Source organism: Mchenga conophoros, linkage group LG23 (genome assembly GCF_057382185.1).
Source record: "Mchenga conophoros isolate Kocher_MC1m ecotype Shallow Benthic linkage group LG23, M_conophoros_male_GT1.1, whole genome shotgun sequence".
NCBI classification, from domain to species: Eukaryota; Metazoa; Chordata; class Actinopteri; order Cichliformes; family Cichlidae; genus Mchenga; species Mchenga conophoros.
The window spans coordinates 13,547,837-13,564,233 of NC_140547.1; the positions used below are offsets into that span (position 1 = coordinate 13,547,837).

Sequence of the window (16,397 nt, forward strand, 5' to 3'; positions counted from 1 at the left end):
GTAGCGCATGCTAGCGACGGCCGTATTTTGGAAAATACGGCACACTTAAAATCAATCCTTTGATTTTTCTGACAATCGACAGTGCCCCTTATAATCCCGTGTGCCTTATGTATGAATTCTGGTTGTGTTTACTGACCTCGAAACGATTTTATGTACACGGTGCTCAAAAATCTGTCAAATGTTTTAGTACGACTTTGCTAACCTACGAAGCCGCACCGCTTGATGGATTGTCGGAGCATTACGGCTATTGTAGGCAGGCGCCTCGCGGAGTGATACGTACTGTGCGTCAACATAATATTACCATATTGTGTGTGTGTGTGTGTATAACCTCTTTTTAAGTTTTGTGGATATTATATATGCTGAGGATATGTCAGCCAATTTCCACTGGAAATGCCTTTTGGTTAAACTGTCAGCAAGGAATTTGCATTTGCACTGTTAAATATTTATGTAACTTTAATGCACATTAAAAAAAAAAACAGCTGCTTGTTTAAGTGAAAATACATTGATTTTTTTTCCCCCACTAATAAAGTTGTGGAGTTGTAAAGTATTTTGTCTAGTGTCAATTATATCGTCAGTTATATCGTTGTCACAAATTTTCAAATGTATATCGTGATAAATATTTTTGGTCATATCGCCCTGCTCTAGTAACAGGTACAGCCCGGGTTCACAGGGTCAAGTTACTGTCACCATAATGCCATCGGCGATGAGTATTTCTAACTCTGTGCTGCTCAGAAATATTTTCTCCTGCTTTTTTCTCTCTGCACTTCTTAAACTTTGCATTACAAGTTCGTGTTTCACCTTGACCTCAGACAATCTTTTTAAAAGCCACACATCAATAGCAGAGACTTCTCTCAGTGAGAAAGAAGCGATGCATTGTATGAAAGACAACTTTCATAACACGGTGCACTATTCACCTGCCTTTTACTGCTCTTGGATTTACAGTATCTCATTCTTCATACATTATTCATCACAATCTCATCCAGCACTATTTCACAGAGAAAGGTCAATTCTTTAAAATCAAAGTCAAACTTTTTTTTTAATCCACACTTTGAATGTATTCTGCAGAGGATGCTAAGAATTGCTGTGATTTTTATTTAACTCTGTTATTATCAGAGGAAGCTTGAAAGCATCAGTAACAGGATCACTGCAGCAGCAGTCGCTGATTTATTCATCCGCATTTTTTCTCTTTCGCTTCAGAGAAAAATGCAACCTCGACATATGAAAAGACACAAACTATTTAATCAAAAGAAAAACAAAAGTGATGCGCAGAAATCTGGAAAGTAGTTAAAGTGATCTGACCGATAGTGGCACCCGGTTTTCTACAAAATTCCCGGGAATTTCTCCATGGAACGACAGATGTATTTTTAGTCTTCTGAACTATGCTGCAACTGCAAGAAGACTTCTTGCAATTGCCTGTGGGGGCTTTTTGAGTTGGTTGGATCAGTGGCTGCTTCTTATTCTAATGTTATGTGTTTGGATTACCTGTCACAATCTATTACAGGCAGGGCTTGCCTCCATTTGGAGCAGAGCTGCTGCTTAAAAACATCTAAGGCAATCATGAGCGGGAGTAAACAAAGCAAAACACTAATGGCTTGTCTCAAATCAACAAAAGAAAAAAACGGGCAAACTTGTTTAACGGTGATAACGAGGAGGATGAAAGGAAACATCGCAGACTTTGTGTTGCGGAGGAATTTGCCGTGTAGGGCTTCGTAATGCGAACTGCAGCCAGGATGAGAGGTTTGTTTTTCTCTCTCCCGCTAAAGGTCTCGGCTTTTACGTGTCATAATCCAGACATCTCCCTCTGTCAGGGGGATAAAGACAAGAGCATATTTCTGCTTCTTTTAAGTAAAATGCCATTAAATCGCTGATTTATTCATTCACTATGTAGAATTTCTCCAGAAAGACATTTTTGATTGATATCTTCCCTTTTTTTTCTGAACAGCGTTCTCTTCTGCTCTGGCTGCAGGACACATAATTAAGATACCCGTGGTGTTTTAAGGAATTAAACTGCAGGCCAGAAAGACTCGGCAGTGTGATAGGAAAAGAAAATTTCGAGATGAATACAGGAAAGCACTTTAAAAAATAATTGAGGGATGGAATTTCTTATGTAATTTCAGGCCTTGAAAATCTTTTCCTTCATCTCTCCACACAAGAAAAATCAAGAATAGTGGCAAAAATTACAGCAGCAAAAAGGGAACTAAATTAATGCTCGTGATTATAACCATCATCCTGTTCAGCTAATGTGTTGCATTTGACAGCTGTCCTGACAAAACCACCGATCTCCAAAAGCTGAGATGTTCACACACGAAGGAAAACAATAATACTTATACTCTTACTAGCTTTGCATTTTTAACCTACGGGAACAAAGCAGTCTGAGTTAAAGGGCCCATATCATGCAAATGTATATGTTATATTTATATTCTGGGGTTTTTCTCGCACATGTCTGCATGATTTACAATTCAAAAGAAACCCTTTATTTATCATATACAGACCACAAATGATGCAGTCCCATCAGTTCAGCCTCTGTCTGTTTTAGTTCCTGTCACCTAAAGGCCCCAGTGGTAATACATGGGAATACATGTAAAAACGGCAAAGAGCTCTATTATGATTAAGGGACGTATGCTGAGCTAGAAGCCAGTTTACGGCCCAGCTGCCTCTTTTATTGTGCAGGTTTCCCACTTCTAAAACCTTCCTAGCACCTTCAAAGGTCTGTGTGTTTATGTGACATTATCACTTCAAGTCCACGGGTTCTGTGGGAACTCGCAAGCACAATGCACATGTGCAGCGGGATGCACGGCACAGATGCAAACCTGGAAGCTATCAGCTTTATTTTGGCTCACGGACCAGGCTACCAACTTCCACTGGAGTTAGCAGGTAACCAATTCTGCTCAATTTATACAGACTTTTCTTCTGATTCATCAACATTTTCTCAAAAACATCTACACGCGTTTGAGCACGACAAAATCCGAGGCACGGGGGAAAAAGAAAGGGAAGATATCAATCAGATCCAACCAAACAAGTTTAAAGCCAAAGTCTGTAAGGGTCAGTGACCCTGGACGAATGGACAGAGGTAAACTGAAATCCCTGGCATTGGAACATGCAGGGAACATTTTTACTTCAACTTTGCAACATTTTTAAAATCATTATTTTCCTTTAACAGATGAGATCCGGACAGAATATCCAGACATATGAGAAAGGTTTGGCATTTTTACCATGAAGCTATGTGGCACTCACCTTTAGTTTGTGAGCTTTACCAACATACAGGGATTTTTGACATCATAATAATATATATTTGATAGACGTTCAGAAAAGGCCAAAGTGCCACATGTTGCCTTCAAACAAATCCATCTGATTGAAGAGATGCTTACAGGAAGTGGAAACGTTGTACTGTAACTTGGCAAATTGATTTCATTTTCTACTGTCTCTGATTATAGGTAAAGTTTTAAAAATACATTTTTGCATGATAGTAGGAGTCTGGATTTCATCTCCCAGTTATACTGAAATATAATATAGGAGTTTAAGAAGGGAGGTGAAAGCATGGAAAACCTGCTCAGGTTCATATGGACAAGTGAAAATTTATAGATCTGTTCACAGTTAACAAATGTGTAGATACCAGTAAAACTGACTGTTAGATGTCCAGAAAATCCTCTAAGCATGCATGCTGCCTGTAAAGTCTGCCATTACTCCACCAGACATGTGTTCACCACTTTGCTCACCTGTTACCGTTTAGCACATGCAGACAAGGACCCAGATTATTCCCAGTTAGATTTATTTTTAAAAGCTTTTTCATCCAGAGAATTTTGACTGCTTAGAAATGTATAAAACTGCTACAAAAGACTTCTAAGCAATAAATGTGAGCCAAAAGATTAATAAGAAATACCAGCACCAAGGAGACATTTTTTAAATGATTCAAAGTTTCTGGATGTGGCGATGTAGATTAAATTCAGCTTTTTCCTCAATCATCAGAAAAGCGTACAAGATTTAAGACTGAAAAGTTAAAAACTTGTGCTGCATTCCTGTCTCCAGGTACAAATCGAGAGGATGCTGGGTCGTAAGTGTAGGTGTAACATTATTAAACTGTAACAAAGTGAACAGGATCGACACTGATTGTTGAGCAGCAGCCGGAGTTTAGGTAGAAACTGCCCCACCCAGCAAGCACAAGATCAAAGTCATCAGCCTTCATTAAACTAAGGGGTATATGGAAGTTTAAGGTTTCCGTAGACTTCTAAGAAGAGAAGTAAATTCTGTTGTACGCCTATTGCATTCCTCACTGCTCACGTGTCTCTGTGCTCTGCCTAAAGTGTAAGAGGGGAGCAGCTCTGCTGGCTGGCTGAACCTGACGTTCAACAAAGCCATGAAATTCAGAACTCCAACAGTCGAAGCGCTGCACCTTTTAAAATAACTGCGTGACTTTGAAAGTGCTTTAGATTACATTAAGGTCATAGCGCAGCATGCATGCACGTATACTGATAGTCCTAGGGTTTTTTAAAGCTTCGAGTTTTATACTTACTGTGTTTACAGTTTGTGTGGGAAGAGCAGTGAATTTACACGCAATGCATAACTTATTTGAATTATGCAACATTCTGTCTCCAAGCTTACAAAGGAAGCATTCATTTAGGATAGAAAACTGGTCAGATCAAATGAGGGGCTTGAAGAGGGAGACTTTCTTTCTTCCTGTTTGCAGCGAACAAAGGAATGTGAAGCACTTGGAGGATTTCATAGCAGAGGTCGAGCGCTGCGAGCGTCAGCCAGAGGTGCAGAGGCCAGAAATCCCAGGAGGGCCAAATGCCTGTGGGTATTATGACCAGCAAAGCGCAGAAAAGTGACCGGGCTCCACCAATAGGTGTCAGCCTTCCATCCTTCCTGCATCAGAGCCCTCGGAAATGTTTGTGTGTGTGTGTGTGTGTGTGTGTGTGTGTGTGTGTGTGGCTCCAGGCAGCATCTGGAGCTGGACGTCTCTGCATTTGGCTGCAGCTCAAATGGACAAATAGTTTTGCTGGACTTGTTACGTGAACTCAGTGCGGCGCTCGGGGCTGTCTTTGCTTTCTGCGCCGACTCTTAGAGAGTTACTGACAACCAAGAAAATTTAATAGAACAGCGGCTCCTCTCACCTGATAATCGTATGAGTTCCCCAGCGGTGGAGGAGGGAAGGAACCAGGGGATGACAGGAAGCCGGTTGACTCTTCGACAGGTGGTGGAGGGGGAGGGTAGTCCGCTGGGATGGAGACACACGCGCACACACACACCAAGAAAAACAAAAACGGCTCATTAAATACTTCCCCTTTTTTTTTCTTTTACAAACAAACTGTCACAATTGTGAAAGAACACACACAGTCCACCGCTGAAAAAACACCGGCAAAAAAAAAAAAAAAAAAAGATTAAAAAAAGATGTTTCATTTACAACAACCAGCACAACAGGTGCCGAAAACAAGGTAAAGGGTTACAAATCTATGGAGAAATAGTGCACATGATGCTCTGCATGGTCGAGGTTAAAAGTAGATTACACTGTAAGCCTGCTTATAGCGCATAAATACATGACTGGCTCTGGAGCGTCCAGCATGTTGACACAAACATGATTTATAAAGTATGTAAGTGCATCAAATTATCATTTTGAGACGCATTAATGCATCACCATCTGTTTTAACATTAAGTTTGTATTTTCTGCATATTTTTATTCTGTATATATGGTGTTTGTTATGATTACTGCGTGCCTTTCTTTTATCCCCGATGCGGGACAGTCCCTCAGTTTCGTTGTACTACTCTACAAAGCATGACTGTGCAATGACAATAAAAAGTTTAAGTATTTTACAGGAAGTTTTATGGGGTAGAAAGATGTTCTTTACACCTGCAGGTTAGATGTCAGCTGGATCAAATGCTCAAACATTAGGTTTGAGCTTTAACAATCAATATATATGCATATTTTTTATTAGTAACAATCAATAAAACTGCTTTTGTTTTTCACCACTGGATTCTGCAATTTCCTTTATTTCTAATGAGCATTTTAGCACCTTTCAGCTCTTTGTTCTGGTTTTCCACCTCACTGATCTCAGTATTACTTTTGCCCACTGCACAGCAGGAAGTTGCTAACCCATAAAAGTTACCTGCCTAGTTATGACACTACAGAAATTCAGTAACTAGGTGGTCAGCACCACTGATACCAGAGGTTACTGGGAGTGGGCTTAAGTAACAAAATAACCTATTTTTGGCTGATGCAGCTCACAAATGCTGTCCACCATCAGTTTTATTCCCACTTCTCTCCCTAATGGAGCTAAAATCAACTCAAAACGAATGCTGATATTAATCGTTGCATCTGCAGGTCACTGTTTGCAAACATGTCTGCCATACGAGAGCCGTGTGCACAAATGTGCGGTGTTTTTAATTTGAACTGAACATTTTTTGTTCAGCGTGACAGCATTTTGATTATTTTTATTATTAGCGGTTTATCTTGCAATTCAATTGAAAACAACTCAGCAGGGTCTAATTCATTATTCTGACTTATTTAAGTAGTTTAAAACGCGACAATGGCATTTTGTCATTAAGGTGTTGAACCGACTGAAAGATGCAGTGTAATGTAGCAAGTTGTTTAACGAGCGCACATTTGTTATACAGAACGCCGGTTGCAGAGTAGCTGATGAAGACTTATTATTAGAAGTCATCATCATTTGCATGAACTGCAAAATCAAGTCTAACATATGGAAGAGGTCATAGAGTTAAAAAAAAGAGAGACTGCGAGCGAATGAGACAAAGAAGTACAGCCTCGCTATCCCACGTCAACGGACTGACACACATAATTGCAGCAATTTGGTTAACTAAGAAGTACTAATCTGGAGCAAGCGTGGCTTTTCCCCCCCTCTCTCCCTGAAATTGAAATGTTGTGTTACAGACGGGTTAGACTAGGTGTTTGCCGTGCCAGACGACGAGAAACAAGCTAAATTTGTAGTTCTGAAGTGCACGCTAATCCAAGGATTGCATCCTGCCACATGTTTCAGACAGGATAAGGAGTTACATGCCAAATTAAATTCTGATTTGGCTTCTCTCGGCACAGGACTTAAGACTGAATCATTTGACCATGTACTTCTAAGTACCAAACCAGACATGAGCTTTGCAAATTAAAGGCTTTTATGAGACGTAATGGGAATTTGTTCCAATGCTAAGACTTTGATGAGTCCTGTTCTGAAATTCCATTTGCATTCCATGGCTTTTATCTGTTTTCATTAGAATCTAATTGATGTCATCAGTGTAGTTTATCCAAGGCAGCTGACCAAATTAATTAAGCGTGGTTTTCAGTTGCCTCAACACAACGGCAGAAAGAGGGGGGGGGAAAGGAAACGAAGACAGAGAGATAATGCAGCATGGTTAAAATTGGACACTTCTGCGTCTTGAGCATTACTACGTTCAAGAAATTGTGAGCATTGCATTAAACATTCCCTCTGGGCACTTGAGGCCCTCCATGTGAATTGTTTATATAATAACCTTGTGACCTCCACTAAAACTCCAGAGTGTAACAGCTCCTCTAAACCTCTGGGAGAGAAAATAAAATATGCTGCTCGACAACAAGGCTCGGGCCCGGCCCGCCCTCCCCTCCACCACGGATCCTTTTTACCCGAATATAAGTCACTTGTAACTTGTGTCTTACAGAGAATTAAATCATTAAGTTGCATGTACGTTTCTCTCAAACATCAAAGATGTTTTGGATTCATCACTTCAGGAAACACGAGTTGTAAATGTTTCAGAGAATCATGTTTTATTGAAAAGGTTTTATAGCTTTGTGCGTGGAACAGTGGAAAGCAAGACTTGGAGGAGGAACGGGGGTCATTAGGCATCTTTGCTCAAAGGATGTTTCTGACCATTTCCCCTCTTGACCCAATTTCTTTTCCCCCATCCGTCATTGCACCAGTCATTTAGGAGTGAATCGCATTAGTGTGCTAATGTTAAATTCAAAAAAGAAAAAAAACTTTGCATGCACAGTTTGCACCCCCCAGTAGTCTTTACAAGGAAAACCATTCTGTCTCATAAAAAAATGCACTCAGCCTTGGAGATGTTTGCAGCTGATTCAGGGTCAGAAAGAAACGGCGTTTAAGAAGAAGCCTTTCGAATTAAGTGGCGTGTAATGTTATCTCTCATTTCCATAAGTGAACATTCTTTTATAAGAGGAATGATCTTACTCTTGAAAATACAACACACCTGAGACCAGAAGATCTTCACTGCCATTCAAACACTCCTGACTTTATTGGTTTCAACTAGAAGCCATACATTATATATGTAAAACAATATCTTAAGCCAACATAATTTCTAAAGGTTACAACAACAAAAAAAAGTTTAACTTCCCCGAGCTAGTAATTACAAGTGTTTACAGACAAGCTGTCTTTTCCACTGTGGTAATCTGCTAGCAACCAAAGCAGACACAAGGTGGTTTTCGGGGCAGGAGCCTCTTTGCGACCATTAGCAACTTCCAGCAAGCAGTCGACAACCAGTCCAGTGACCAGTGGTTGCTAGATGGTTGCAGAGCGGTCTCTAGGTTTGTGTGATTGAGGCCTAAGACTTCTGCTAGAAATCTACGTGGGAACTTAAGACATAACTGGAAACCCCTTTAACCCTGCACCATGGCGCCGTGGCCTACACAATTCAGTCTTCACAGGCTCGACGTGTAATCACGTTTCTTGCGAGGTGCACATCCGGTTATATAAAAGGCCATGTGTAGCGCTAAATGGGTTTCCGAACAGGTCCCAAGTTACAACGTAGATTTCCCACATTAGTCTAAATGTTGTTGCTCGTCACATGGACATGATGACGATAGCTTCTCTCTGTTTAGATCCACCCTTAGCATCACTGTTCAACAGCACTGTGTAATCAAAAGCTATTAAGGCTGCCTTTAATAGTCAGTTTGATGCTTTTATTATCTAAATATTAATACCCTTCATCGTTATTCCTTCGTGCTTGCCTCATGTTCAAAGTGCTATTCACATTTAGCATGTTTAAAATACATAGCATATCATTCTAACTGCATTACTGTAAAAATAGCAGGAATAAAGTCCTGGGGTATTCAGAGAGGGCAACCACCAATGCACAAATTAAGTCCGAAGAAATTTAACGGGTTCTTCTTTTTCCTTCCTTTTGGCATAATCTTGGTAGATGAATGACAGTAAACTGTAGGCTTGGTGTCAAGTTTTCCAGTACAACCTCAAGAACCCTTCAAACAAGGAACTTAACTTATATTTCTACGACCTGTAGGACATAGTTCTAGTTTTGGTTCCTGAACTCAGTTCCTGCCTCTGAGTCAATATTAGAGCGAGAGGTGGTAAACTGGATGAATATTATTAAAATGTAAACCGCAGTTTCTGTAGGCAGACCGGGCTGAAAGGGAGAATGTAAGAGTGTGGGCAAAAACACTGAAGCAGGCTATTGTAATATTCATTTTGATTCTATATTAGAGCACAGTGGTTGTTTTAAATATTGCAAAATGGGGAAAGTCTCACCCAGAAATCTACATACTAAAAACACCATTTGCAGTGCAAACAGAAATATTTTTAAAATTTTTCACTTCTCTTTCTTTTCAACCACAGACACACATACACACAGTCAAATCTTCATGTCTTCCTTATCAGAAAGAATCCCTCTCACCTGCAGCTAAACAGCAACATAATAAGTGAAAAAAGAACTTTTTAAACTTACTAACTAACTAAATAAACTGTGAACCTGGACGTCCCAACGCTACAAATCAAATCCTGGGTTTCTGCTTCCTGAAATGACGAATCCAAAACATCTTTGTCCACAAAAACTTTGTCCCATTGGTGTCAGCCATGGGACTCAATCTTTCTATTTCTAATAATAAACAAAAAAAAACAAAAAAACGACAACACGGGTTTTAGCACTCGCTGTTCAGCGGCTCTGAGCTGTGCTAATGCCGTTAGGCTTTTAAGCAGTGTGAAGCAGACAGAGCGAGAACGGCTCCTGTGCTGTGAATGAAGCTGACTCCATTTGTGACAATAGGGAGATGAAAGCTCCAAGTGCGCACTAATGAGAGAAGCAGCAGGAACACCTACTTAATACGACAACTTCCCCTCTCTTTATTGAGCAATTACTTTTAAGTAGCCGCTTTGTGAACAAGGAATCCTAATCAGTGATTAAAGTTATTTGAGAGGCCGTAAGAGGTGTAATTGGTTATTGGGAACCCTGAGTATTGTTAAGGGGGTGACAAAGGGGTGCGGATGGATCCAGCTGTGACGCTGAGGGACTTGTATTTAACTTTTGTTTTTAACTAAGTGATACATTTATTAACACTTCAAATACTGATAATTGTGAGCGACTCATTCTTGAATGTATGCGTGCGACTTCTCTTTAGTATAGTGTATTTTATTATCCCGTCTGCGTGGATTTGAATCAGTTTTTCTAAATTATGTAGTTGAGAGGAGCTTCTGTGCCTCGGATGGAGGAGTTATAAATTTTGAGGGTCTTGTTCACCACGTTGGGGCAGACCGGAGCGACAGATTGACAGATGAATTGCTGGATCTTCTGCCGGGATGCTGTACTGGTCTGTTGTTGTAAAGAGAGCGCAAGGCATAAAGAAGAAGTTCTCGTTTTACCAGTCAGTCGATCTAAATTCGTATGCCTCACATATGGCCGTGAGCTGGGGGTACTGAGGATGAAAGCCGCGGAAACTAGCTTCCACTGAAGGGTGTCTGGGCTCTGCTCGAAAGGAGCTAGCTGAGGTGGTTCGTGCACCTGGCTCGAATGCTTGGGTGAATTTTTGTGTTTCTGTTCTACTGGTAGGAAACTGCAGGACAGAACCAAGACACGAGGAGAGACGACATATTTTGGCTGGCCTAGTAAGGCCTCGGGATCCCATTTAAGACTTGGACCGGAGAGAGACGAGTCCAGGTGTCTCTGCTTAAACTGTGACTTGAATACAGGTAAGTGTCAGAAGATGGACGGATGGAAAGATTTCAGTATTTGAGTTGCACGATAAACTAGTCAAGCGTCATGAAAATTTCCCCCGATGACAAAAAATGATTATATCTTCAAAAACAATGAAAAACTGGAGAAATCAACTCAGTTTTCTCAAGAAAATATCACAGAACAGATGCAGATCTCCTTCTAGTTTCAGAGACTCCATTCATGCATATTGTGGAGGGAATTATCAGCAGTGGAGGTGTGAAGTCTCAGAATGCTCTTGTTAAAAGTGTTACAGATAAGAGATTTCAGCAGAGGAATAAAAGAATCTTTGCAGATTGTAAGTGAGTGTTTGTTGTAGTACTTCTGATCTGGACTAAGGATTAGTCAGTTCTGTGGGGGCAGGAAGATTGTCGAGCATATGTTTTCAGATTTACATATGTACAACATTATCAGAGTTACACGTGTGTAAGCGGTGGCCATCTGGCCTCTAAGGACTTAGGACAAAGCCTGGCAAAGAATATAACTGCCTTTCGCATAACATAGCCCACATTTCTGCAAACAGAACAGTCTGAAGCAGAAAGAGCACAAACTGAGGAAACCTAAAATACAGGGAAAGAGCGATTTGGGCGCGCAGCACATAAATCCTCTCCCACAATATGAACTTGATTTACTGCTGAACGCTTGAGCCTCTGCTGTCCGTTAAGATAAGATAAAATAAGATAAGATAGAACTTTATTAATCCCTCGGGTGGGTTCCTCTGGGAAATTCGACTTCCAAAAAGCACAGCAACGACCGAAGTTACAGTTACAGAATTGTTATATATATATATATATATATATATATATATATATACACACACACACACACACACACACACACACACACACACACACATAAATACAGAGACAAATATAAATAAAATATACAAAGGGGATAAATAGAATAAATAGGAATAAAAAATAAAAATACAAGTGAATTGCACATTTCAAGTATTGAGTCTATTGCACTGTTGACTATTTACAAAAAGTATTGCACAAGGTATTGTACAGTGAGGTGCAGAGGCACTACAGCTTAGTTGTTCCCCCCTCCTTTGTCCTCCTGTTTCCCCTCCCTCTCCCCTCCAGAGAGGAGTTAAACAGTTTGATGGCGTGTGGGACAAAGGAGTTTTTAAGTCTGTTAGTTCTTGTCTTGGGGAGAAGCAACCTGTCACTGAACAGACTCTTCTGATTGTTTATGGCCGTGTGCAGAGGATGCCTAGCATTGTTCATAATGTCCATCAGTTTCTTTAATGTCCTTTTCTCTGCCACTGTCACCAGAGTGTCCAGCTTCATGCCGACCACAGAGCCAGCCTTCCTGATCAGTTTCTCCAGCCTGGATGAGTCCTTCTTTGCTGTGCTGCTCCCCCAGCACACCACAGCATAGAAAAGTACTCCAGCAACCACCGACTGGTAAAACATCCTCAGGAGCTTCCTGCAGATGTTAAAAGACCTCAGCCTCCTGAGGAAGTACAGTCGGCTTTGGGCTTTTTTATACAGGTGCTCTGTGTTACATGACCAGTCCAGTTTATTGTCCACCCACAGCCCGAGGTACTTTAGCATTTACACATGCTGCACTGAGCCTAAACAATGCAGGACAGTGATCCAGTGTCGGTCCACACATGGTGGCCAAAGTTTAAGAACATTAACAATACCCATCCTCTAAAATCAGTCTTTTACGTCTGTACAAATGTGAAATAACCGATATTCCAAATAAAGGGAAGTCAGGAAAAAAAGCTTTGTTTTATTGAGCAGCAAATACATAATCCCTCTCAGACAAAATGGACAAAAAGTATTTCAAGTCCACATGTTTTATCTCCACATACCCACTCCAAATGTGCTGTGGAAGAGGTTGAGAGCACATTGTTTTGACATAATTATGGACTCGTTTTATTCCATCTTCCGCTGGTAAAGAGCAGCTGAGCCCTGTTCCTAATTAGCATGATATGTATAGAAGAGTGATTTACGACTTCATTTGGTTTAGAGATGCAAGGGAGGGATTTGAAGTCTTTGGAGATGTACTTGTTTTAAGTGTAAAAGGAGCAGACCAAAATTGGCTTCTGCTATTCTACGGAGAAATCCCACAGGAGGAAAAAAAACTGCGATCAGGAACAATAGGCGGATTATGTTTTCGCACAAAAGCAAAGAAACAAATACTGAGGAAAGGTGAACGCTTGAAACGATAAATGGGCTGAACAATTAGCGTCTTAAGATGTGTTGTTAGCAGTGTTTTGTGATGAGCAAAAGCGTGATTCATCAAAGGTGCAGAGGGGAGCTTTGCTGTCGTTTCTTCTAAACAAAGTGGTGAGCGAGTAAATGAAGCGAGTCAAATGTCACAGCAGAAAGCCACCGCTGTGTAAACTCTGCCAGTTTCATAACGTGAAACCTTTTCACAGAGACAATCGGCTGTAAGCCTGCAGACGAGCCGGTTCTTGTGCGCGACGAGTTGTGCCGTCAACTTTAACTTATAACACATGGCTTCGCGATCCGATAAAATGACACATTCGTAAGGAGGTTTTTCTAAAGCCAACAAGTAGAGTTGAAGACCGTAAATGTTAAAATCAAATTTAAGCGTAATTAAATTGAATGGATGTTTAATGTAACTTCTTAGGTGTCCTGACGCGTTTGAGTCACTGAGCTGCTCGGAAACATCTTTAATCGTTTAAAGAGATGTTTAAAGCACCAATACAAGAAGTTAATCTAACACAGCAACTGGAGGAGCTGAGTGCTCTCTCCAAATACTGATCAGAATGTCATGTGCTCATAGTGAATCAAAGGAAATGCCACATCAAATCATATCATCGACGGAGTACTCATACAAAAAGCGGCACATAATGAATCACCAACGAGCTTGGAGAATAAAACGTTTGTTCTCAAGCATTAGGAATATATCTAAGAAGTATTATATTAGTAGCAATTATGTTATGCATACAACTCTATTACTGTGCAGCTACACTGAACGTGTAATAATATGCAGACAGCTACCCTTCCATTACAGTTGATTAAGAAGTCTACACCGTGTGTGAGAAAAAAGAAAATGCCATGAAAATAGAAAATAGATTAGTTGCTATTTTTTTCTCCTTTTTATCTTTGGTCTGCTTAGTCATTTCACAGAGAAATGCTTCATTCATCACTAAAAATGAGCACCGACTCTGGTATCAGTATTTATTTTTGCCAGTCCCAGCAGGCTGTTGGATTCCAACATAGATGACGGTCAATGTTTCACAAAGCTGCTCTGGCTCCAAAAACTAAAGACACGACAGCATCTAAAAGCAAAAGCTCACCATGTTTGGCAAATGATTTGCAGACACAGTGGATTTGGGGTCACCACAGGGTTAGAGCTACATCAAAAAAGAGAGCTGTGCCAGAAGGCTGCCAATGAATCTACAGTTTGGGCGTATGACCAAAAGAATAGGAGTCGAACAAACCGAAAATTGTTTTTCTTCGTAGAACGGAAGAGATCACCCTAACAGGAAAAGAAAAAGAAGAACACTTTCGGTGCAGAGCTGCTGCTCCATTGGGTCCAAAAGAGGCCAACTGATCTAGAGGCCTTCTGCTCTCAATGTCTCGTAAGCTTAGAGGAGAACACATCTCTCATCTGCAATAAGAATATCGTAGGATCCTAAAACCTGAAACTTGGCATGTTTGGCTGTTTCTGGTGCCACCCAAACCGGACACAGGCGGGATAAAACAAATCACCTGGGCCAATCTATCAGCTGACTGATCACAGGTAGTGCAGATATTCGGGATCGTTAATGATGAGTGCCGAAACGCCTAAATGCTTATGGCAACTTGGCATCAATATCATCGTCTTTCAAAGCACCTCGAGCACAATCGACCTCCTCTGATCTCAGAAGTTAAGTAGGGTCAGGTCTGGTTAGTACTCGGATGGGCCGCCCGGAAATACCAACTGGTTTAAGCTCAGAGGTGGCTGTAGCTTAGGAGTATCCTCGGGCAAGATACCGAACCCCAAGTTGCTTCCGATGCATTCATCGTGAGTGTGAATGTTCGATAGAAAGCTCTTCGGCATAGAGAGAATGGGTGTGTGTGAAAGGGTTAATGAGGCCTGTAGTATAAAGCACTTTGAGGGTTCAAGCAGAGTAGAAAAACACTATGTAAGAACCAGTCCATTTATCATACATTATGCTGGGCTATGAGAATGTCCGATTGAACAAATAAAAGCACTGCTGCATTTAGCATTAGCCCAGAAAAAAATGTACATTAAAAATGTAAATTTCTCATTTTTGGATTGAATTTTTGACAGCATGTACAAAGGAAATGTAATCATTTTAAGGATGATGAAGTTTATTATTGCTGTTATTTGATAAAATCCAAAGCTAAACTATGAATGACTAGAAGGCCAAGAGTTCCCATGTGCAAGTTCAGTTTTCGAGATCTTACTCAGCAGTCAAACTTCCTTACATTATGTAGACACAACCATGAAAGAATAGACAGGATATGTAGAAAACCGTTTTAGCAATACTACAAACTCTGAGGATGAGCCGTGAGATTTAGAGAAGTGAAATGTCTCATACTTGTAAGATTACGCTAAAAATCTGTGGCTGTTATAGCCCGATGAAATACACACTGAAATAAATATCGTTAGCACGGAGGAAACAACATTGCGCGAAACTTCCAAGCAGAAAGATTCTCCTCGGTTAAGACTTTGCACACACGGCAGAAAACACACAACAAGTAGCTGAAGTAGAGCATGTGTTCCAGTTAAGATAAAAGTAGCCTTGTTACGCGCTGTGAGCTGGAGCCTGTGGTATCTACGGGGACACTGACACACTCAGTGGTGGATTTCCTGTAAATTCTCCTGGTGACACCCATGAGGGACTCTGACATAACAACCGGTAGTCAGTTTGCCTCTGGCCAGTCAAGCAGGGAGGAATAAAAACAGCTTATGCACATGTTCGACACTTTGGAACTGCTCTGAGCAAACAATTAGCAGGTTTCTGGTAACTTAACGTGAAAAAGTTCTTTGTTTTAAACAGCAGAATAACAGCACTTCTCAGATGTTTAACTTTCACTATGATTAGCCCACTGCACAAAAAGTTTTATCTTGATAACAAGCAGAAAGACATTATGAGACATTACAGCAAGTTACTGACGCAAAATAACTTCAGTATCAAAAGGTTGTGGTTTTGGGGCTATCGCTTCACATCAATCAGACTATAAAGCATTAAATATTTGAAATATTCTGAATGGAAATGCAAATGATGACTCACTCCAGAGTGATTCAGTTTCCCATGCTGTGTCTGACAGTCTTTGTTCACACCATATACATGTTTACATTCATTTCATGGAGGGGGAAAAAAATCCCCATTTGAACGTTTGAGTAAGATCATTCTTCAGAACTGCAGAGCAGCTGTTTGCACGAAGCAGTGAATCAACGACAAGGCCCCTCTAACGACTGAAACGCCTCTCAAAATAGTGTCAGAGTTGGAATGTGAAGAAAAAAGGCAC

At 40.6% G+C, this 16,397-nt stretch overlaps 1 protein-coding gene across 2 annotated transcripts in view; it reads right to left on the minus strand.

Annotated features, from left to right (window-relative positions):
* The window catches only part of lpp (LIM domain containing preferred translocation partner in lipoma), a 182,406-nt gene that overhangs the window by 92,470 nt on the left and 73,539 nt on the right, over positions 1 to 16,397 (minus strand). For both annotated transcript variants that reach the window (XM_085264092.1, XM_085264093.1), the window contains one exon: positions 5,112 to 5,215. In XM_085264092.1, coding sequence (XP_085120218.1) covers positions 5,112 to 5,215 — 104 coding nt within the window. The remainder of the gene's footprint in view (positions 1 to 5,111; positions 5,216 to 16,397) is intronic.